General features: G+C 47.4%; 1 protein-coding gene across 2 annotated transcripts in view; it reads left to right on the forward strand.

Annotated features, from left to right (window-relative positions):
* Positions 1–23,583, forward strand: part of LOC126981199 (DNA mismatch repair protein Msh6-like) — a 35,047-nt gene that overhangs the window by 8,135 nt on the left and 3,329 nt on the right. The window contains exons 6-22 of one of the 2 annotated variants that reach the window (XM_050831999.1): positions 2,104–2,280; positions 3,603–3,767; positions 5,620–5,754; positions 5,874–6,009; positions 7,684–7,823; positions 10,250–10,393; positions 10,772–10,982; positions 12,254–12,471; positions 13,440–13,552; positions 15,341–15,496; positions 16,421–16,575; positions 17,640–17,743; positions 19,786–19,941; positions 20,849–21,075; positions 22,041–22,167; positions 22,351–22,548; positions 23,097–23,274. In XM_050831999.1, coding sequence (XP_050687956.1) covers positions 2,104–2,280; positions 3,603–3,767; positions 5,620–5,754; positions 5,874–6,009; positions 7,684–7,823; positions 10,250–10,393; positions 10,772–10,982; positions 12,254–12,471; positions 13,440–13,552; positions 15,341–15,496; positions 16,421–16,575; positions 17,640–17,743; positions 19,786–19,941; positions 20,849–21,075; positions 22,041–22,167; positions 22,351–22,548; positions 23,097–23,274 — 2,740 coding nt within the window. The remainder of the gene's footprint in view (positions 1–2,103; positions 2,281–3,602; positions 3,768–5,619; positions 5,755–5,873; positions 6,010–7,683; positions 7,824–10,249; positions 10,394–10,771; positions 10,983–12,253; positions 12,472–13,439; positions 13,553–15,340; positions 15,497–16,420; positions 16,576–17,639; positions 17,744–19,785; positions 19,942–20,848; positions 21,076–22,040; positions 22,168–22,350; positions 22,549–23,096; positions 23,275–23,583) is intronic. The other variant, XM_050832000.1, reaches the window with a different exon arrangement.

Consider the following 23,583-nt stretch of genomic DNA (forward strand, 5'->3'; position numbering starts at 1 on the left):
CTTGTGGCCGGGCGGAGCATTCGGTGTGAGGGCAGGAGGGCCGCCACCACCCCTCCAGGCAGCAGGAGGTGAGGGTGTGTCCTGCCCCGGGGCCGGACCACTGGAAGGTTGCCGAGACAGGAAGACCCGTGGGAAGACTTCATGAGGGGAGGTGAAGAGTTCATGACCACACGGCCCTTCACCGGGACCACACGGCCCTTCACCGGGACCACACGGCCCTTCACCGGGACCACACGGCCCTTCACCGGGACCACACGGCCCTTCACCGGGACCACACGGCCCTTCACCGGGACCACACGGCCCTTCACCGGGACCACACGGCCCTTCACCGGGACCACACGGCCCTTCACCGGGACCACACGCTGCTCCAGGCACGGCACGCTGGGTGAGGCCGGGCGTCCCGCTGGGTGATGCACGGGATGCTGCTGCTGATGATGATAGTGATATTAGATTAAGTATAGGAGGCAACTTAACATGCATTTCTGCACTTGGGTGAACCAGATGTTATGTTTGTTCCTTTCATGTATTCTTGTAATAAATATTTCATTAAACAACAAGACTTTGTGAACCTCCTCCTTTTGTGTTCTCAAGCGCTTCAGGTTCACACAGCAACTGTCTCCCAAAGCCACAGAGGAGGTCAGGCGGGTTGTAATGAGCGATTCTTTCACATTCAGGGTGCGGACATCTTGTCAAACTACTGCTAGGTTCGGAACACTACCCACGGCAATACTAACACAACCACCTCTACCAAAGCCTTGTCAAACTACCACTAGGTTCGGAACACTACCCACGGCAATACTAACACAACCACCTCTACCAAAGCCTTGTCAAACTACTGCTAGGTTCGGAACACTACCCACGGCAATACTAACACAACCACCTCTACCAAAGCCTTGTCAAACTACTGCTAGGTTCGGAACACTACCCACGGCAATACTAACACAACCACCTCTACCAAAGCCTTGTCAAACTACCACTAGGTTCGGAACACTATCCATGGCATTACTAACACAACCACCTCTACCAAAGCCTTGTCAAACTACCACCAGGCTCACAACACTACAGATTTACATAGATTTACATAGAAAATCAGACCACACAGACCCCATGGTCCAGACTTGGTGGTCTGTCCTTAAACCTAAGTGATTTTACATTAATCAGAAGACTCCAAAACGTTGCATTTCTACTCTAGTTGATATTAAGTTGAAGGAAGTGACGGTCGAGCTTATTTTGAAGGAGTCAATCGTGTTACACTGGACCACTGATGATGGGAGCTTATTCCATTCTCTTTTCTAGCGTTGGTGAAGAAAATTTGGTGCAGTCTGAATTTACTTGTCTACATCTGAGTTTTACGCCATTGTTCCTCGTTAAAGTGTCATCGATCATAAACAATGTTGATCTGTCTACATTCGTGAAACCATTAAGTATTTTAAAACATTCGATCAGTTTTCCTCGGAGGCGTTTCTCAAGAGAACATGTTAAGGGTAGAAAGCCTTTCTTCGTAGGATTTGTTGCGCAAGGAAGGATAATTTTCGTCTGACGCTGAACACCTTCTAATTTAGCAATATCCTTTGCATGGTGAGGAGACCAAAACTGTACCGCATATTCCAAGTGGGGTCTGACTAAACTGTTGTAGCGGAGTATTACATCTTTATTCTTAAATAAAAGTTTCTTTTAATGAAGCCCAACATTCTGTTCGCTTTATTTGCTGCATCGATGCATTGCTGTGAGAATTTGAGGTTTGACGCGATTTTGACCCCCAAGTCCTTGACGCATTGAACGCTTTTGAGTTTAACGCCGCGCATTTCGTAATCAAACTTTTTATTCCTCGTTCCAACTTGAAGGACCTGGCACTTGTCTACGTTAAAGGGCATCTCCCATCTATCCGACCAAGCTGAAATTTTGTGCAAATCCTCAGATATAATTAGACAGAAATACATAGAGAAACAGACAGGTAGACAGAGAGACAGAATGATAGACAGACATAGCAAGAGAGAGAGAGAGAGAAAACCATTTATCTATCAACCATTCATTATTTCTACAGCAACCACAGTGTTCATTTATTCAACCATTTACTCACTCAACCGTCAACCATTTTTTCAGCAGCAACCACAAATCAAGCGCCGGAAGTCAGAACCGCTCAAGTCTCGGAACCTCAACTCCTCCCTCTCCTCATCACCACGCACCTCCACCACCACCACCAACACCACCACCACCACCACTCCGGCCAAGGTGTCCAGCGCTGTCAAGTCCAAGCTGGCCATGTTCGCAGCCAAGGAGGTGAGTGGGGGTGGGGTGGGGTGAGGGGTGGGGGGTAAGTGTTTCCTTGTGGTCTATTCAGCGTTGTCAAGTGTTATTTTGGAGCTTGAGGTCAGTTGGTATAGATTTTTGCTCTTGGGTGAATTGGATCTTGTTAAACTGTCATTAGGTTCATAACACTACCCATGGAAATACAAACACAACCTCTACCAAAGCCTTGTCAAAATACTAACACAACCTCTACCAAAGCCTTGTCAAAATACTAACACAGCCTCTACCAAAGCCTTGTCACAATACTAACACAACCTCTACCAAAGCCTTGTCAAAATACTAACACAACCTCTACCAAAGTTATGAGTTATGTGTAAAAAGGCCTTTGATAGTAAATCCAAAGTTAGTTGAGTGCAGGATTGTGGCAAGTTAATGAAATGGTCCTGTAAGTTGATGTTTCTGGTTTTATTTTGTGTCAGCACAAAAACAGAAGCCTTCCGTAGTAAAGGGGAAGTTAAGTTTTGTTAACCCGTCCGCTGTGATTGGCATGGATTTTGCCATCACTGGTAGCCTGGTAACATATGCTCCCAGGTCTTTCTCTGCCTCTGTGGTGGATAGTGGTGTGTTTCCCATGTGGTATTGGTATGCTGGATATCCCTTCACTGGTAGCCTGGTAACATATGCTCCCAGGTCTTTCTCTGCCTCTGTGGTGGATAGTGGTGTGTTTCCCATGTGGTATTGGTATGCTGGATATCCCTTCACTGGTAGCCTGGTAGTCAAGGGGTTAAGTTAATGTTGTTTTGTCCTGGAATGGCCCTGTTAATAGAGCTAGATATTTCCATGATAGTTTTCCTCTTATTTTCTTATATTTGTTACTTTTTTTTTCTTGGTATTTCTTGTGAGTGCATGTTGTATATATGTATTACGAATGTTATCTGTGTGTTGCTTTATCTAATTTATGATAACACATCCTTAGGCTCTCTACACAAGTGCGGCTCCTCTCCAGCATGTCATAATAGGCATAGCAAAACACCTCTCCTCCCGAAATTGACCTCTCTTTGGGCCACTCCTCTGAACTTTATTTTTCTAGAGGCAGTGTTTAGCAGGCTTTTATTTTATCATTATTACATTTTTTTGCCCTTTAACTGCTTCCTTTACTATAAAAATCCATAATAATGTGTTGCAGGCTACAAGTGCTTATATATATATACAGAACATTGTCCCTTTTCATGCTGTAGTAGTAGTAGTAGTAGTAGTAGTAGTAGTAGAAGCTAAACCAGTAGTAGAGTTGCACAAGTTGGGTGGATGTTCATGCAAGTTTGTCTGGGAGTAATGGCAGCACTTCCCCTCAGGCGCCGGCCCCCAAGGAGGAGGGGTCCGAGGAGTGGCCGTTCCTGAAGGAGCCGTGGCTGAAGCCGGAGAACGTCACCGACCGGCAGCGGCGGCGACCTGACCACCCAGAGTATGACCCCAGGACACTATATGTCCCCGAGTCCTTCATGGCCCAGCAGACACCTGTGAGTGCTGTTGTTGTTGCTGTTGCTGTTGTTATTATTATTATTACAGTCCTCCCTCAAATAGCGTATACGGTTTCCAATAGTTCGGTTTTGGTTTTATGTGGATTTTCATAGATGATTTTTTAAAGATTTCTGAATTTCCCAATGAACAGAAAATCTAAAAATCCTAAAAGATCTTCCGTGACAATCCGTACAAAACCGGAACCGAACTATTGAAAACCGTATTATTTGAGGGGCGACTGTATTATTTTTGAGATCCAGGAAATGGCATTAAGGGGAAATAAAATAAACTGCTGTAGACCCAGAGTCCCCTCCATGAGCAGCCCTGGGGAAGCCTGGGGAAGGTAAACTGTGATAACCCGGCTGTCACGCTGGCCCTGTGTCCCGGGGTGGTGGTGATGGGGCCATCCCACCACCCCCATCCCACCAGCCTCAAGGGACAATGCCATGGAGGTGAGCACTGAGGCCATGTGCAGCTGAAGTGTATGTGTAGTGCAGCGATTATGCCTGATGAACGAGCCTCCCATAACCCACTTAGCCAGGGGGGCACCTCTTTGGTCGACTCGGTAAGGAGTGGCTCTCCCGTCATGCTGGTCGCAGGTTCAGTCCCAGGCAGCCGGGGAATGCCGTCTCCTTGTTGTGATTAATTTCTCGTGTGTTTCGATGCACGCAGAGGACGTGTGGGACCGAGAGAGTAATAGGAAAAGAGAGTAGAAAATCTCGTCATTAAATATGCCCCAAACTTTGCCTTCACCTTGAGCAGGCCTGTAATTTTGGCAGATTTTTGGGTGGTGTGGAGAGCATCATAGGCTCATGGGGTGGGGGAGCAAAGTGAGCATGTGTAAGTGTGGGGAAACATTTTGAAAAAAAGCACTTTAAGGGGCATTTTGAGGCCAATATAGAAAACATTGAGGGGGGCTATAGCTCCCTACTCCCCTCAAAAATTACTGTTGAGCCTCGCTAACTCGGACCCTGGCAACTCGGATTTTGAGCTAAGTCAGACTCTGACCGACCCAGGGACGAGAGTCTGAGTTGAAGTGCCCGCCCTGGTTGTGCCCGGCAGTACAGACTTTAACTGACAGGTGCCCGGCAGTCCTTGTTGTTTACATCACAGCGTCGCAAGCACCCCGTGGTTGCTGCTGTTATTTCTACTATTTTCAAGCCAGATTGTGATTGACACGTGTGACTTTTTGTGCCAACATGTCCTCAAGAGCTTCAAGACCAAGTGGGGTGGAGAGGAAGGTCACCAACTTGAGTATAAAACAAAGTGTCTTTGCTTGCAATATATTTCTTTGTGTCCTGTAACATAAGTTTCATATAGTTAAATATATTTTAGGTTTGCTTTCGAGGTTCTTTTTTGGGGGGGGTAAATCCGTCTATGTCGGACATTAGCGTTGGTCGGACCTTTCCCAACCTTTCCCCCTATTAGTCCGAGTTAGCGAGGCTCAACAGCACTGCCCTGTTGAGTGTGAGGCTTGCCAGAGGTGTAACTGTGGTGTTTTTTATAGTAAACCCGGTAGCAGCGGGGATCATGTTTCTTAATGGTCCTTCTAAGCGAGAAAAATGAGAAAAAATCATCACTCACACAAACCATTTCATAATATATATCAAAGTATTTGTGATCAGTTTATGTATCATCTATTTTGGGGGGTTAAAATCATGGCACAAATTTGGCCCGTCGCTGCTTCACGATAAAGCCACAAATTTGTTCCGATGCTGCTACCGGGTTAAGGAGCAGCCCAAGGACAAAAAAGCCTGTTATGTGCTGCTTGTGTAAAGTATAAATAGAGGCCAAAAAGAGGGACAGTTTTGGCTGGAGCAGTGTCTTGAAACTCCCTTCGTGTGTTTGCAGGGCATGCGCCAGTGGTGGGAGCTCAAGTCCCGCCACTACGACACGGTGCTGTTCTTCAAGATGGGCAAGTTCTACGAGCTGTTCCACATGGACGCACTGCTGGGGGTGCAGGAGCTGGGCCTCATCATGATGAAGGTGAGGGCGGACTTGGCTTTATGATGTAAGATAAATGTAATGCTTGAAAATTAATTGATAAACTGTTGCAACCATTTCTATTCATCCCCCGTGTATCACCATCATCGTCTCTTACACAGGGGGAGAAGGCTCACAGTGGGTTCCCCGAGGTTGCGTACAGTCGCTACTCCTCGGCGCTCATCGAGAAGGGCTACAAGGTGGCGCGCATTGAGCAGACCGAGACCCCGGAGATGATGGAGAAGCGATGCAAGAAGAGTGAGTGTGTGGGGGGTGGAGAGAGGGATGGGAAGGGGAAGGAAATGATGGGGAAGAAAGGGATGGTGAAGGAAAGGATGGGGAAGCAGGAGATGAGATGAAGAAGGAAGGAGTATGGAGGGAAAGGAAAGGAAGGGATGGGAAGGGAAGAGATGGAGAAGGAAAGGGAGGGAGGGAGAAAGAAGGGATGGGAAAGAAAAAGATGAGGAAGGAAGGAATAGGGAAGGAAGGGATAGGGAAGAGAAAGGGAAAGGAAGAGATGGAAAAGAAAAAAATGAAGGAAGGAAGGAATAGGGAAGAAAGGGAAGGGGAAGGGAGAGGAAGAGATGGAAAAGGAAGGGAGGGGAAGGAAGCAAGGAATAGAGATGGAAGAGATTAGAAAGGAAGCAGAGGAGTTTAAAAAAAGATGGATCCCAACACAGTAATTCTCCTAAGCCACTTCTAAGCTGACCCAACCAAACTAAGCTTCCTATAATCTTTCCCTGCATAGTGTTTCCCTCAGCTTAAATCTTTCTCTATATGACAATTTTCTAAGCTGACCTGAGTGCCCAACCAAACTAAGCTTCCTATAATCTTTCCCTGCATGGTGATTCCCTCAGCTTAAATCCTTCTCTACATGACAATTTTCTAAGCTGACCTGAGTGCCCAACCAAACTAAGCTTCCTATAATCTTTCCTTGCATGGTGATTCCCTCAGCTTAAATCCTTCTCTACATGACAATTTTCTAAGCTGACCTGAGTGCCCAACCAAACTAAGCTTCCTATAATCTTTCCCTGCATAGTGATTCCCTCAGCTTAAATCCTTCTCTACATGACAATTTTCTAAGCTGACCTGAGTGCCCAACCAAACTAAGCTTCCTATAATCTTTCCCTGCATGGTGATTCCCTCAGCTTAAATCTTTCTCTATATGACAATTTTCTAAGCTGACCTGAGTGCCCAACCAAACTAAGCTTCCTATAATCTTTCCCTGCATGGTGATTCCCTCAGCTTAAATCTTTCTCTACATGACAATTTTCTAAGCTGACCCTAAGCTGATGTGAGTGCCCAACCAAATTAAAGCTCTCTATAATCTCTACATAGTTAGGTTACATTAGTTAATTAACCTGGTAGCAGCGAGGGGCCAAATTTGTGGCTTTACCGTGTAGCAGCAACGGGCCAAATTTGTGGCTTTACCGTGTAGCAGCGACTGGCCAAATTTGTGGCTTTACCGTGTAGCAGCGACGGGCCAAATTTGTGTCTTTACCGTGTAGCAGCGACGGGCCAAATTTGTGGCTTTACCGTGTAGCAGCAACGGGCCAAATTTGTGGCTTTACCGTAGTGTAGCAACGGGCCAAATTTGTGGCTTTACCGTGTAGCAACGGGGCCAAATTTGTGGCTTTACCGTGTAGCAGCGAAATAAATTTGTGCCATGATATAAACCCCCCAAAATAGATGATACATAAACTGATCACAAATGCTTTGATATATATTATGAAATGGTTTGTGTGTGATGATTTTTTCTCATTTTTCTTGCTTAGAGGGACCATTAAGAAACATGATACCCACTGCTACCAGGTTAATTAGGTTAGCTTTAAAATCTTTCCCTGCACTACAATTTCCTAAGCCTCTCTCGGCTGGCTCTAAGCTGATCCGAGTGCCTGAGTGCCTCCCTGAGTGCCTGTTCCTTGCCCCCAGTTGCCCGGCCGACCAAGTTTGACCGTGTGGTGCGCCGTGAGGTGTGCCAGAAGAGCAGTCGCGGCACCATGGTGTACGGCATTGTGGACGGTGACGAACGCGAGGCCGCCACCGCCCACCTCCTGGCCCTAGCCGAGCGGGTGAGTTGGCCGCCACACACACTATGTATATTTTGCTGACATACTTATCAATTTCTCCCCACCCTCCTCACCCCTCTCCCTCTTTTCTTTATATATTTTTGCTGACATACTTATCAATTTCTCCCCACCCTCCTCACCCCTCTCCCTCTTTTCTTTATATATTTTGCTAACATACTAATCAATTTCTCCCCACCCTCCTCACCCCTCTCCCTCTTATCTTTATATATTTTTGCTGACATACTAATCAATTTCTCCCCACCCTCCTCACCCCTCTCCCTCTTATCTTTATATATTTTTGCTGACATACTTATCAATTTCTCCCCACCCTCCTCACCCCTCTCCCTCTTATCTTTATATATTTTGCTGACATACTTATCAATTTCTCCCCACCCTCCTCACCCCTCTCCCTCTTATCTTTATATATTTTGCTAACATACTTATCAATTTCTCCCCACCCTCCTCACCCCTCTCCCTCTTATCTTTATACTTTGCTAACATACTAATCAATTTCTCCCCACCTCCTCACCCTCTCCCTCTTATCTTTATATATTTTTGCTAACATACTTATCAATTTCTCCCCACCCTCCTCACCCTCTCCTCTTATCTTTATATACTTTGCTAACATACTAATCAATTTCTCCCCACCCTCCTCACCCTCTCCCTCTTATCTTTATATATTTTGCTGACATACTTATCAATTTCTCCCACCTCCTCACCCCTCTCCCTCTTATCTTTATATAATTTGCTAACAAACTAATCAAATTCTCCCCACCTCCTCACCCCTCTCCCTATTATCTTTATATATTTTGCTAACATACTAATCAATTTCTACCCACCCTCCTCACCCCTCTCCCTCTTATCTTTATATATTTTTGCTGACATACTTATCAATTTCTCCCCACCCTCCTCACCCCTCTCCCTCTTTTCTTAATATATTTTGCTGACATACTAATCACTTTCTCCCACCCTCCTCACCCTCTCCTCTTATCTTTATATACTTTGCTAACATACTAATCAATTTCTCCCCACCCTCCTCACCCCTCTCCCTCTTATCTTTATATATTTTGCTAACATACTAATCAATTTCTCCCCACCCTCCTCACCCCTCTCCCGCTTATCTTTATATACTTTGCTAACATACTAATCAATTTCTCCCACCCTCCTCACCCTCTCCCTCTTATCTTTATATATTTTTGCTAACATACTAATCAATTTCTCCCCACCTCCTCACCCCTCTCCTCTTATCTTTATATATTTTTGCTAACATACTAATCAATTTCTCCCCACCCTCCTCACCCCTCTCCCTCTTATCTTTATATATTTTGCTAACATACTAATCAATTTCTCCCCACCCTCCTCACCCTCTCCTCTTATCTTTATATATTTTGCTAACATACTAATCAATTTCTCCCCACCCTCCTCACCCCTCTCCCTCTTATCTTTATATATTTTGCTAACATACTAATCAATTTCTCCCCACCCGCCGCACCCCGCTCCCGCTTATCTTTATATATTTTTGCTGACATACTTATCAATTTCTCCCCACCCTCCTCACCCCTCTCCCTCTTATCTTTATATATTTTTGCTGACATACTTATCAATTTCTCCCCACCCTCCTCACCCTCTCCTCTTATCTTTATATATTTTTGCTAACATACTTATCAATTTCTCCCCACCCTCCTCACCCTCTCCTCTTATCTTTATATACTTTGCTAACATACTAATCAATTCTCCCCACCCTCCTCACCCTCTCCCTCTTATATTTATATATTTTGCTAACATACTAATCAATTTCTCCCCACCCTCCTCACCCCTCTCCCTCTTATCTTTATATATTTTTGCTAACATACTTATCAATTTCTCCCCACCCTCCTCACCCCTCTCCCTCTTATCTTTATATACTTTGCTAACATACTAATCAATTTCTCCCCACCCTCCTCACCCCTCTCCCTCTTATCTTTATATATTTTTGCTGACATACTTATCAATTTCTCCCCACCCTCCTCACCCCTCTCCCTCTTATCTTTATATATTTTTGCTAACATACTTATCAATTTCTCCCCACCCTCCTCACCCCTCTCCCTCTTATCTTTATATATTTTGCTGACATACTTATCAATTTCTCCCCACCCTCCTCACCCCTCTCCCTCTTATCTTTATATATTTTTTAACATACTTATCAATTTCTCCCACCCTCCTCACCCCTCTCCCTCTTATCTTTATATATTTTTGCTAACATACTTATCAATTTCTCCCCACCCTCCTCACCCTCTCCTCTTATCTTTATATATTTTGCTGACATACTTATCAATTTCTCCCCACCCTCCTCACCCCTCTCCCTCTTATCTTAATATATTTTGCTGACATACAAATCAATTTCTCCCCATCCTCCTCACCCCCTCTTCCTCCTCCTCTTCCCCCCCCAGCCGGCGCGTGGCAGCGGTGAGGTGAGTGAGTACGGCGTGGCGTTCGTGGACACCAGCATCGGCACCTTCCATGTGGGCCAGTTTGTGGACGACTGCCACGCCTCACGCCTCCGCACCCTGCTGGCACACTACCCCGTGGCCCAGGTGGGTGCACACACACACACACACACACACACACACACACACACACACACACATGAAGATAGGACAAGTAATAATAATAATAAAGATAAGATTGAAAGTGAAATATGCAACAATGGTGACTCAGCTACGTAAACACAACACACACACACACACACACACACACACACACACACACTTATACTGGTGATGTATTAGTGAGTCTATTTCCCTCATTATTTTCTTTTTTTCCTCCATGATGTCAGTTATCTTTTCCATTATTTTCTCTTTCTGGGTCATGAATTTCTTTCTTTCAATATTTTCTCTTTCTTCCTGCATATTGTGAGTTTATTTCCCTCATTAATCCCCCCCCCCCCCCCCCCCTGTGCGTGTCCTCCCCAGGTGCTGCTGGAGCGGGGGCGTGTGGGTGCCAAGACGCGGGTGATGGTCAACGCCCTGGTGCCGGCTAACCTGCGGGAGGTGCTGGTGCCGGAGAAGGAGTTCTGGACGGCCGCCAAGACCCTCTCCTTCCTGGCCGAGGGTCCGTACTTCAGGGCGGAGGGCCAGGACGACGCACAGTGGCCGCAGGTGCTGAAGGACATGATGGACGAGGGTAAGGACAGTGGGCCGTATTTGCAAACATTTCGTCGCCCAAGTTCACCCATTTGACAAGGCTTTCCTAGGAGTTTGGGGCATTTCCAGGAGTAGTTTTATGACCCTGGTGGTAGTTTGGCACTTCTTCTGTACCGTGAACCTAAAAAAACACTCATTAGAACCCAATTGACCCTCTTTTTGACCTTTAGAAATACAGTCGTCCCTGAAATAGTATGGTTTTGGTTTTACGTGGATTTTCTAAGAAGATTTTTTAGGATTTTTTAATTTCCCGACGAGCAGAAAATTTAAAAATCCTAAAAGATCTTCCATGACAATCCGTATAAAACCGCAACCGAACTATTGGAAACTGTACTATTTGAGGGGCGACTGTAGTTGATGTGAGACGTGAAAGTGTCTTATAATTCCTGCCAGTGTTAAGGTTCAGTCAGTCTTGTTGTGCCTTGCTGGAGTGGTGTAGAGTGTGTGGAGGCTTGCTGGATGACACAGTACAGTCCGTTCATTCGTGTGGCGAGGACTTTGAGATCTCAGGAAATTTTCACATACCTTGGTAGCGTAGTTCAAAATGACAGTGGGTCATGTCAGGAAGTCTTACGGCGGATTGGCCTGGCCCACGGTGTTATGGACTCGCTCAGCATGCGTATATGGTGTTGTCGATGCCTGTGCAGAAGGAGAAAAAAATCCGAATCTTCCGGTCTCTTGTGCTCCCTGTCTTACTCTGTGGTTCCGGTCTCTTGTGCTCCCTGTCTTACTCTGTGGCTGTGAGACATGGACACTAAATGGGACTTGGAGAGGCGGATTAATGCCTTTGGTAATAAGTGTCTACGCGGAATCATGGGATATCGCTGGCATGACTTTGTGTCAAACCTGCGACTACTCCGTGAGACTGACTCCACATATTACCTGCATAGTCCGTCAACGCCAACTCAGGATGGGAAGGGGGCCTGCATGGAGACAAGTAACTCTGGGACTGGTGATGTAGAGTGGGTGAGGCAACGTGACCCCTGGCGTATGCCCCCATCGATTAACCCCGTAGCAGTGACGGGCCAAATTTGTTGCTTTACCGTGTAACAGCGATGGGCCAAATTTGTGCCATGATATAAACCCCCCAAAATAGATGATACATAATCTGATCACAAATGCTTGGATACATATTATGAAATGGTTTGTGTGAGGGGTGATTTTTCCTTATTATTCTCGCTTGGAGGGACCATTAAGAAACATGGTCCCCGCTGCTACCGGGTTAATTGAATTACCTCCGTCCTCCCTCAGGTGACTCTCTGGGCAAGACAGCGCAGGAGGACAGTGAGTTGGCGCTGTCAGCCTTGGGGGCCCTCACCTGGTACCTCATGGACTGCCGCCTGGAGGAGCAGCTTCTCACCCGACGCATGTTTGAGCGCTACGCCCCGCCGGACACTGTGGCGGGTGACGAGGCCGCCGCCGCATCCGCCACCGCCATCCCGGCCTTCATCGCCAACAGGCATCATATGGTGAGTGGCGGTGGACTGGGTTGTGTGTTGGTGGTGGTCAGTAAGCTTTTTTTATAGTGATTTAGGTTGACTTTTTTTTCTATTGTTTTCTGTTGTTATCTTTTCTCTTTTTTTTATCCTACATTGACAAATTGAGTTCTTTTCCCTGGTCATTTCTTAGACTCCTTTCCTTTTTCCTTTTTCTTCCAGCAACACAGTAATTTTTCTCATTTTATTTCCTATTTTTCTTATTGTGTTTTAATATTTTTCTTTTTTTATCCTAAAGTGATAGATTGACTTCTTTTCCCTGGTCATTTCTTTGACTCCTTTCCTTTTTCCTTTTTCTTCCATCAACACAGTAATTTTTCTCTATTTTATTTCCTATTTTTCTTATTGTGTTTTAATATTTTTCTTTTTTTATCCTACAGTGATAGATTGACTTATTTTCCCTGGTCATTTCTTTTTCTTCTTTTCCTTTTTCTTCTTTCTTACAGCAACACATTAACTTTCCTCATTTTCCTTCTTTATTTCCCCTTTTTCCTATTGTCTTTTTCTTAATTTTTTTCTACTTTCATTTTTTTCCAGTTATTTTGTTGATATATAAATGCAGGGGATATGTGACCTGTTGTTGATGTTTTTATTAATTATCATTGTCGTTTTCCGTGATTAACTTTCCTCATTTTCCTTCTTAATTTCCCCTTTTCCCTTGTGTTTTCTCAATATTTTTCTACTAATTTTTATCCAGTTATTTTGTTGATATATAAATGCTGGGGATATGTGACCTGTTGTTGATGTTTTTATTAATCATCATTGTTGTTTTCCGTGATTAACTTTCCTCATTTTCCTTCTTAATTTCCCCTTTTCCCTCGTGTTTTCTCAATATTTTTCTACTAATTTTTATCCAGTTATTTTGTTGATATATAAATGCGGGGGATATGTGACCTGTTGTTGTTGTTATTAATTATTATTGCTGTTGTTGTTTTCTGTAGGTCCTGGACGGCACCACACTCCACAACCTGGAGGTGTTCCGTAACAGCAACGGCGGCACCGAGGGGACCCTAGTGGAGCGCCTCGACCACTGCTCCACCCCCTTCGGCAAGAGGTGGGTGGGTGCGGGGGAGGGGGAGGGCCTGTTTTTTTTTTGGGGGGGGATCAGGTGTTCTAGATAGGCTTGGGTTTTGGGGGGATGGGGTGCTGTAGATAGGCTTGGGTTTTGGGGGGATGGGGTGCTCTAGATAGGCTTGGGTTTTGGGGGGATGGGGTGCTCTAGATAGGCTTGGGTTTTGGGGGGATGGGGTGCTCTAGATAGGCTTGGGTTTTGGGGGGATGGGGTGCTCTAGATAGGCTTGGGTTTTGGGGGATGGGGTGCTCTAGATAGGCTTGGGTTTTGGGGGATGGGGTGCTCTAGATAGGCTTGGGTTTTGGGGGATGGGGTGCTCTAGATAGGCTTGGGTTTTGGGGGATGGGGTGCTCTAGATAGGCTTGGGTTTTGGGGGAGGGGGTGCTCTAGATAGGCCTGGGTTTTGGGGGATGGGGTGCTCTAGATAGCCTGGGTTTTGGGGGATCGGGTGCTCTAGATAGGCTTGGGTTTTGGGGGGATGGGGTGCTCTAGATAGGCTTGGGTTTTGGGGGATGGGGTGCTCTAGATAGGCCTGGGTTTTGGGGGGATGGGGTGCTCTAGATAGGCCTGGGTTTTGGGGGGATGGGGTGCTCTAGATAGGCCTGGGTTTTGGGGGATGGGGTGCTCTAGATAGGCCTGGGTTTTGGGGGATGGGGTGCTCTAGATAGGCTTGGGTTGTGGGGGGGATGGGGTGCTCTAGATAGGCCTGGGTTTTTTGGGGGGATGGGGTGCTCTAGATAGGCCTGGGTTTTGGGGGGATGGGGTGCTCTAGATAGGCTTGGGTTTTTTGGGGTGATGGGGTGCTCTAGATAGGCTTGGGTTTTGGGGGGGATGGGGTGCTCTAGATTGGCCTGGGTTTTTTGGGGGGATGGGGTGCTCTAGATAGGCTTGGGTTTTGGGGGGGATGGGGTGCTCTAGATAGGCTTGGGTTTTGGGGGGGATGGGGTGCTCTAGATAGGCTTGGGTTTTGGGGGGATGGGGTGCTCTAGATAGGCCTGGGTTTTTTGGGGGGATGGGGTGCTCTAGATAGGCTTGGGTTTTGGGGGGGATGGGGTGCTCTAGATAGGCTTGGGTTTTGGGGGGGATGGGGTGCTCTAGATAGGCTTGGGTTTTGGGGGGGATGGGGTGCTCTAGATAGGCCTGGGTTTTGGGGGGATGGGGTGCTCTAGATAGGCTTGGGTTTTGGGGGGGGATGGGGTGCTCTACATAGGCCTGGGTTTTTTTGGGGATGGGGTGCTCTAGATAGGCTTGGGTTTGGGGGGGGGATGGGGTGCTCTAGATAGGCTTGGGTTTTGGGGGGGATGGGGTGCTCTAGATAGGCCTGGGTTTTTGGGGGGGAGGGAGAAAAGTAAATAAGGAAATGAAATAAATGAAGATAAGAAGAGAAAGGAAAAGAGAAATATGAGAATGAGCAGAAAGAAATAAGGAAAGGGAAGGAAAGAGAAAAAAGGAAGAGAGAAAATAAGAAAAAGGAGAAAAAATAAGGAAAAAGAAAGAAGAATGGGAAGGAAAAGAAAGAAAGGAAGATAAGAAGGAAAGAAAAATAAGAAAATAAGAATGAGAGAAAAAAAGAAAACTGGGAAGGAAAAGAAAGAAAGGAAGATAAGAAGGAAAGAAAATTGAGAAAGAAGAAAAAAAAGGAAATTAAGAAAAAAAGGAAGAAAAATAAAAAAGGAAAATAAAAACAAAGAAATAATAGATAACAAAAGTCTACCAGAATATTACCACTAACCCCCCTCCCCCCTCTCTACCCCCCCCCCTCCCCCCCAGGCTGCTGCGGAACTGGATCTGTGCCCCGCTCTGCAACCCGGCAGCCATCCGGAACCGCCTAGATGCCATCGCCGACCTGCGGAGCAACCCGGACCTGGTGGAGGAGGTCACGGCCGCCCTCAAGACCCTGCCCGACCTGGAACGCATGCTGGCCAAGTGAGTGTATTTTTTTTTTATTTTTTATGTGTGTGTGTGTGTGTGTGTGTGAGAGATCTCAGTATTTTTTTTTTTTGTTAAGTTTGTTTATTTATGAGATTGAAGAGTGTGTGTGTGTGTGTGTGTGTGTGTGTGTTATTTATTTTTGTAATGTACTTTTTTGGGGTTTAAAATTAATGTTTTCATCCTTATTTTCTCTTCCATCTTTTCCTCCTCCTCCTCCTCCTCTTTTCCTCTTTTTTCCTCTTCCACTTCTTATTCTTCCTTCCTCTTCCATCTTTTCCTCCTCCTCCTCCTCCTCCTCCTCCTCCCCTCTCTCTCTCTCTCTCTCTCTCTCTCTCTCTCTCTCTCTCTCTCTCTCTCTCTCTCTCTCTCTCTCTCTCTCTCTCTCTCTCTCTCTCTCTCTCTCTCTCTCTCTCTCTCTCTCTCTCTCTCTCCTGCTTTTCCTTTTTCTTCTCTCTTCTCTTCCCCTCTTCCTTCTCTTCTCTTTCTCCTCTTCCATCCTCCCTCCCCTTTCATCTTCTCTTCCCCTTCCCTCCCTCCTCTCTTCTCCCCCCTTTCTCTCCATTCCCTCCACTTCCTTCCCTTCACCTCCTCCTCCTCCTCCTCCTTTCTCCTGCCTTTCCTTTTCTATCTCTTCCCTTTCTCTTCCATTTCCTCTCCCCCTTCTCCTCTTCCTCCTCTTTATCTTTGTCCCATCTCTTCCCCTTCTCTTCTCATTCTTTCTCCCACCTCCTCCTCCTCCTCTTCCTCCTCTTCCTCCTCTTTATCTTTGTCCCATCTCTTCCCCATCTCTTCCTTCTCTTCTCATTCTTTCTCCTCCTCCTCCTCCTCCTCCTCCTCCTCCTCTTTATCTTTGTCCCATCTCTTCCCCATCTCTTCCTTCTCTTCTCATTCTTTCTCCTCCTCCTCCTCCTCCGCCAGGGTCCACACTCACGGGCTGCATCGCCAGTCTAGTCATCCTGAGGTGCGCGCCATCTACTACGAGGAGACAAAGTATAACAAGAAGAAGGTTGAAGGCTTCCTCTCGGCACTCACAGGCTTCAGCACATGCATAGAGATTGTCAAGATGTTCAAAGGTGTGTGTGTATTTACCTTGTTGTGAAATACATGAAAAAGAGCTGTACTAGGCTGGTGCTGTCCTGTCTCCATAACGCTTATTATCCAGTTTGTCTTTAAGCTCATGAATCGTTTTTGCACACACAGTCTCCTCGTCAAGTCCGTTCCATGTTGTTATGCTTCTGTATGGAAAACTGTATTTCTTGATGTCTCCCCTACGGTCGCTCTTCTTCAATTTCTTACCATTGCCTCTTGTCACACTTCTGTCACGTTCCACTAGGTCTTCCCTGTCCAGTTTCTCCAATCCCTCTTGTATCCTGTACAATGGTATTAGGTCCCCTCTCTCTCCAGTGTTGCTAGTTCCAATTTCTCCAGTCTTTCTTCATAAGTGTGTTCTCTCAGAGTTTCCGGTAATTTAGTCGCTGCTCTTTGTATTCTTTCCAACTTTCTAATTTCTTTGTTCAATCTAGGTGACCACACTAATGCTGCATATTCCAGTCTTGGACGTATCATCTATGTTATTAGTTTCTTCACCATTTCTTCATCTAAATATGTAAATGCCACTTTTATGTTTCAAAGAAGATTGTATGTTTCCCCAGTTATCCGGTCTATATGTTTTCCAAAGGATAACTTGTGTTTTATGATCACTCCCAGATCTTTTTCTTCATTTTTTTTCATGATTCATTACTCAGAGTAGTTCCCCGATATGCGTCTACTGCTCTTACCAAGCTCCATCACGCTACACTTCTCTGTATTGAATGTCATTTCCCATTTGCGTGACCATTCGCTTATTCTACCGAGATCTTGGCTCAGCGCTACACAGTCATCTTCATCAGCCACCCTCCTCATTATTCTAGCATCATCAGCAAACATTTTCATATAGCTTGTCACCCCTTCTGTCATGTCATTAATATAAGTTACAAACATAATCGGAGCCAACACCGACCCTTGGGGGACTCCACTCGTCACTTCCATCCAGCTTGATTTATTATTCCTGATTACTGTTGTCATTTTTCTCTTCGTCAAAACATCCACAATCCAGTCCAATATGTGTGTGTGTGTGTGTGTGTGTCCGTTCCCCCAGGCGTGCGGGGCTCCCTCTCGTCCAGTCTGCTGCGTGGGTGTGTGGCAACGACGGAGGAGGGCGGCAACTTCCCCCTACTGGCTGAGGCATTGAAGTTCTTTGACGTGAGTGTGTGTGTGTGTGTGTGTGTGTGTGTGTGTGTGTGTGTGTGTGTGTGTGTGTGTGTGTGTGTGTGTGTGTATTCTTACCTTAGCTATGTTGTTTTTGTTTTCTTTTCTTTTTCTTTATGTTTTTATGCCCTTGATCTGCTTCCTTTACTAAAAAAAAAAAAAGAATAGTTTGAAGTAATGCATTTAAGAAGAGAAGGAGAAGAAGGAAGAAGGAGGAGAGAGGGAGAAAGGAAGAGAAGATGGGAGTAAGGAGGAGGAGGAGGAGGAGGAAAAAAAGGAGATGGGAAAGTAGGAAAAAAAGAGGAGGAAGAAAGGAAGGAATAGAGAAAAAGGGGAAGAAAATATGAATGATAGCTCTCCACCTCTCCATCTCTCCACCTCTCCACCTCTCCATCTCTCCATCTCTCCACCGTTCCATCTCTCCACCGTTCCATCTCTCCACCTCTCCATCTCTCCACCTCTCCATCTCTCCACCATTCCACCTCTCCATCTCTCCACCTCTCCACCGTTCCACCTCTCCATCTCTCCACCTCTCCATCTCTCTACCTCTCTACCTCTCCACCTCTCCATCTCTCCACCGTTCCATCTCTCTACCTCTCCACCTCTCCATCTCTCTACCTCTCCACCTCTCCATCTCTCCACCGTTCCATCTCTCTACCTCTCCACCTCTCCATCTCTCTACCTCTCCACCTCTCCATCTCTCCACCGTTCCATCTCTCCACCTCTCCATCTCTCCACAGCTCCACCTCTCCACCTCTCCATCTCTACTGTTCCATCTCTCCACTGCTCCATCTCTCCACCTCTCCATCTCTCCATCTCTCCACCTCTCCATCTCTCCACCGTTCCATCTCTCCACCTCTCCACCGTTCCATCTCTCCACCTCTCCATCTCTCCACCGTTCCACCTCTCCACCTCTCCACCGTTCCATCTCTCCACCTCTCCACCGTTCCACCGTTCCATCTCTCCACCTCTCCACCGTTCCATCTCTCCACCTCTCCACCGTTCCACCGTTCCATCTCTCCACCTCTCCACCGTTCCACCTCTCCATCTCTCCACCTATCCACCTCTCCACCTCTCCACCGCTCCACCTCTCCATCTCTCCATCTCTCCACCGTTCCACCTCTCCACCGTTCCATCTCTCCACCTCTCCACCGTTCCACCGTTCCATCTCTCCACCTCTCCACCGTTCCACCGTTCCATCTCTCCACCTCTCCACCGTTCCACCTCTCCACCTCTCCACCGTTCCACCTCTCCACCTCTCCACCGTTCCACCGTTCCATCTCTCCACCTCTCCATCTCTCCACCGTTCCATCTCTCCACCTCTCCACCGTTCCACCGTTCCATCTCTCCACCTCTCCACCGTTCCACCGTTCCATCTCTCCACCTCTCCATCTCTCCACCGTTCCACCTCTCCAGCTCTCCAGCTCTCCATCTCTCCACCTCTCCATCTCTCCACCGTTCCATCTCTCCACCTCTCCATCTCTCCACCGTTCCACCTCTCCATCTCTCCACCTTTCCATCTCTCCACCGTTCCACCGTTCCATCTCTCCACCTCTCCATCTCTCCACCGTTCCACCTCTCCATCTCTCCACCTTTCCATCTCTCCACCGTTCCACCGTTCCATCTCTCCACCTCTCCATCTCTCCACTGCCCCACCTCTCCATCTCTCCATCTCTCCACCTCTCCATCTCTACTGTTCCAGCTCTCTATCTCTCCACCATTCCACCTCTCCACCTCTCCATCTCTCCACTGTTCCATCTCTCCACCGCTCCATCTCTCCACCGCTCCATCTCTCCACCGTTCCATCTCTCCACCTCTCCACTGTTCCATCTCTCCACTGTTCCTTCTCTCCACCTCTCCATCATTCCATCTCTCCACTGTTCCACCTCTCCATCTCCACCTCTCCATCTCTCCACCACTCCATCTCTCAATTCCATCTCTCCACTTCTCCATCTTTCCACCTCCCATCTCTCCACCCTTCCCAACACCACAATCAATCCTGTCACTCCACCCAAATTCCACCGTTCCTTCCCTAGGGCGCCTTCGACCACGCGGAGGCCCAGCGGGAGGGCAAGATCATTCCGCACCGGGGCGTGGATGCGGAGTACGATGAGGCGCTGGAGAGGCTGGACTCCACCAAGAGGAGCCTGGCGGACTACCTCAAGGAACAGTGCAAGTACTTCGGCACCAAGGTGGGTGTTTAGGGGGGGGGAGGGGGTAGGGGGTAGGGGGCTGTGTGTGTGTGTGTGTGTGTGTAGTTGTGTTTACCTAGTTTCTCTGTCTGAATGGATGTGTGTGTGTGTGTGTGTGTGTGTCCCTTCATTAGTCTTACTCTCCCTTTCTCCCTTTGCTAACCTCACTCTCCTTTCTGTCTTTCCTCCCTCTCCCTTTTTCCCTTCTTTCCTTCCTTCCTTCCTTCCTTCCTTCCTCTCTCACATAGTTACCAAATCCAGTGTGACACCTCCCTTTGCTAACCTCACTCTCCCTTCCTCCTTTCCTCCCTACTTTCCTCCCTTCCTTCCTTCCTTCCATCCATTCCTTCCCTCCATTTCTTCCTCCCTTTGCAAGTAGCCTAATCCTCACCCTCCCTCCCTCTCCCTTCTTCCCTTCCCTCCCTCAGATGGCTCACTAACACCCCCTCCCTCACCCTCCCTCCCTCTCCCTTCCCTTCCCTCCCTTTCCCTCCCTCAGATGGCTCACTAACACCCCCTCCCTCACCCTCCCTCCCTCTCCCTTCCCTTCCCTCCCTTTCCCTCCCTCAGATGGCTCACTAACACCCCCTCTCTCACCCTCCCTCCCTCTCCCTTCCCTTCCCTCCCTCAGACGGCTCACTAACACCCCCTCCCTCCCTCTCCCTTCCCTTCCCTCCCATTCCCTCCCTCAGACGGCTCACTAACACCCCTTCCCTCACCCTCCTTCCCTCTCCCTTCCCTTCCCTCCCTCAGACGGCTCACTAACACCCCCTCCCTCACCCTTCCTCCCTCTCCCTTCCCTTCCCTCCCTCAGACGGCTCACTAACACCCCCTCCCTCACCCTCCTTCCCTTCCCTCCCTCAGACGGCTCACTAACACCCCCTCCCTCACCCTTCCTCCCTCTCAGGTGGTGTTCTGGGGCAATGACAAGAAGCGTTACCAGCTGGAGGTGCCGGAACATGCGTGTCGCCGTGCCGGGGATGAGTACGAACTTATTAGTCAACGCAAGGGGTACAAGCGCTACTGGACCACCGCCACGAGGGAGCTGCTGGAGGAGATGATTGCGGCCGAGGAGCAGCGCAACACATCCCTCAACGACATCGCTAGGAGGATATTTAACCAGTTTGACAAGCAGTGAGGACCCGGCCATCTTGTTTTGTGTGTGTCTGTCTGTCTGTCTCTTTGCTGTCATGGTATTCTCTGTGTGATTGTCTGTTTGTGTGTATCTCCAGTCAGTCAGTCAGTCAGTCAGTCAGCTTTATCTTTCCTCTTCTTTGCTTCCAGACGTCATGTGCTAAACCATACTTATTTTCCCTCTTTTCTGTATCACACGGCAGGGTACCCACTTCACCAGCTCCCCATGTGTGTGTGTGTGTGTGTGTGTGTGTGTGTGTGTGTGTGTGTGTGTGTGTGTGTAATTACCTAGTTGTAGTTTTACAGGGCCTGGGCTTTACGCTTGAGTGGTCCCGTCTCCGTATCTGCATTTATCCAACTTTTCCTTAAACCTTTGCACACTCTTCACCGATACTACATCCTCATTTAGTCCATTCCAAACCTCTATATTTCTTGTGTGTGTGTGTGTGTGTGTGTGTGTGTGTTTTTGTGTGTGTGTGTGTGTGTGTGTGTAATCACTGAAATATTTGAGAATTTGAGTCTTGACCCCTTCACTCCGGCGACACCAATGTTGGCGTCCGATGGAATCACTGTATGGAAAGGGTTAGTCCTCTTCTCAACCTCTTAATCCTCTTCCATTTCCTCTTAATCCTCTTCTAAACTTCTTAAGAGGAAATGGAAGAGGATTAAGAGGACTTTAGAGGAGGATTGAGAGGTTGAGAAGAGGATTAATCCTCTTCCATTTCCTCTTGACCCTTTCCATACTGTGACGCTGACGTCTGCGTCACGGATGAAAAGGGTTAAGTTAAGTTACCCCTTCCTTCACCTCCCTCCCTTCCTCCCCCCTTCCCCAAAATGTCCATAAATGTCCCTCTCTCTCTCTCTCTCTCTCTCTTTATCTCCCTTTCATCCTTTTAAATGTTTGAGAATATCACCCTAATTATGTGTTTCTCCCTTCCCTCACCTCCCTCCCTCCCCCTCTACAGCCAGAAGCAGTGGGAGGCGGCCCTTCAGTGCATGGCTGCCCTGGACGTCCTCTGCTCCCTCACACACTTCTCCCGCGAGGCCGAGACGGTGCAGCCTGAGGTGTTGAGTCCTGAGGCGGGCGGACAGGTGAGAGGGGGAGGGAAGAGAGGAGGGAGGGAGGGATTGAAGAAGGAAAGGATTGTTTTAAAGAGAGGGAAGGAGAGAGAGAGGGAGAATGGGAGGGAGAGGTAGAATGGGGAGAGAGATTTATCCTTTGAAAGTTTAAGGTATAATTTTTATCTCCTCACTCACCCCGTCACCCGTCCTCAGCCGTTCCTGGAGATCCGCGACGGCCTGCACCCCTGCCTGCTGACCTCCATGGCGGGTGAGTTCATCCCCAACGACGTGGTGGTTGGCGGGCCGGCTGACGATGCCCACCGCCCGCTGGTCCTCATAACCGGGCCAAACATGGGAGGCAAGTCCACCCTCATGAGGCAGACCGCCCTCATATGTCTCCTGGCGCAGCTGGTGAGTCGGGTGGACGTGGGTGTTTGGTATTTATTTTTAATTCTTTTTTTCTTTGATTTCTTTTTTGTCTTCATTTTCTTCAATTTTTTCTTTTTCATCATTTTCTTTGATTTCTTCTTTTTTGCCTTTTTCTTTTTCATTGTCTTTTTCTTTGATTTCTTCTTTTTTGTCTTCATTTTCTTCAATTTTTTCTTTTTCATAATTTTCTTTGATTTCTTCTTTTTTCTTTCTTATTGTCTTTTTTTCGATTTCTTCTTTTTCGTCTTCTCTTTCTTCATCTTTGTCTTCTTCTTTGTCTTTGTCTTTTTCTTCATCTTCTTCCTCTTCTTCTTCTTCACTGTTTAAAGTCTTCCTAGCTCATAAAACTACCCTTGGAACTACTAAAACAACCCCTACTAAAGCCTTATTAAATGTGTGTGTGTGTGTGTGTGTGTGTGTGTGTGTGTGTGTGTGTGTGTGAGAGCCCAGACTTTCTCCCCCTTCATAAAAATGTGTTGGCCCTTATGGAGACAATGCCCTTTACCATGTGTCCCTCACCCCACCCCCAGGGCTCCTACGTACCAGCCGCCTCCTGCCGCCTCACCCCAGTGGACCGTGTGTTCACCCGCGTGGGTGCCTCGGACCGCATCATGACGGGGGAGTCCACCTTCTATGTGGAGCTAGCAGAGACCTCGTCCATTCTGCAGCATGCCACCCGCCACTCCCTGGTGCTGGTGGATGAGCTGGGTGGGTGCAGGGGAGGCTGTGTGTTGTATGAGTGTGTGGGAAAGGCAGGGAGGAAGGAGGCCCCTGCTTAAATGTTTAGAGGGAGGAAGGAGCTCCCTATTCTGTTACATTTAGTGGGAGGAAAGAAGGTGAAGGAAAGGGAAAAACTTGCACCCCAATTCTTAAACATTTAAAGGGAGGAAGGGAGAAAGGAAGGGAGAAGACTTGGTCCCCGATTCTCAAACATTTAGAGGAAGGAAGGAAGCAAGGAAGGAAGGAAGGGAGGTGAACGAAGGGGAAGGAAAGGGAAAAACTTGCACCCCAATTCTC

Source organism: Eriocheir sinensis, chromosome 47, assembly GCF_024679095.1.
Source record: "Eriocheir sinensis breed Jianghai 21 chromosome 47, ASM2467909v1, whole genome shotgun sequence".
Taxonomy (NCBI): domain Eukaryota; kingdom Metazoa; phylum Arthropoda; class Malacostraca; order Decapoda; family Varunidae; genus Eriocheir; species Eriocheir sinensis.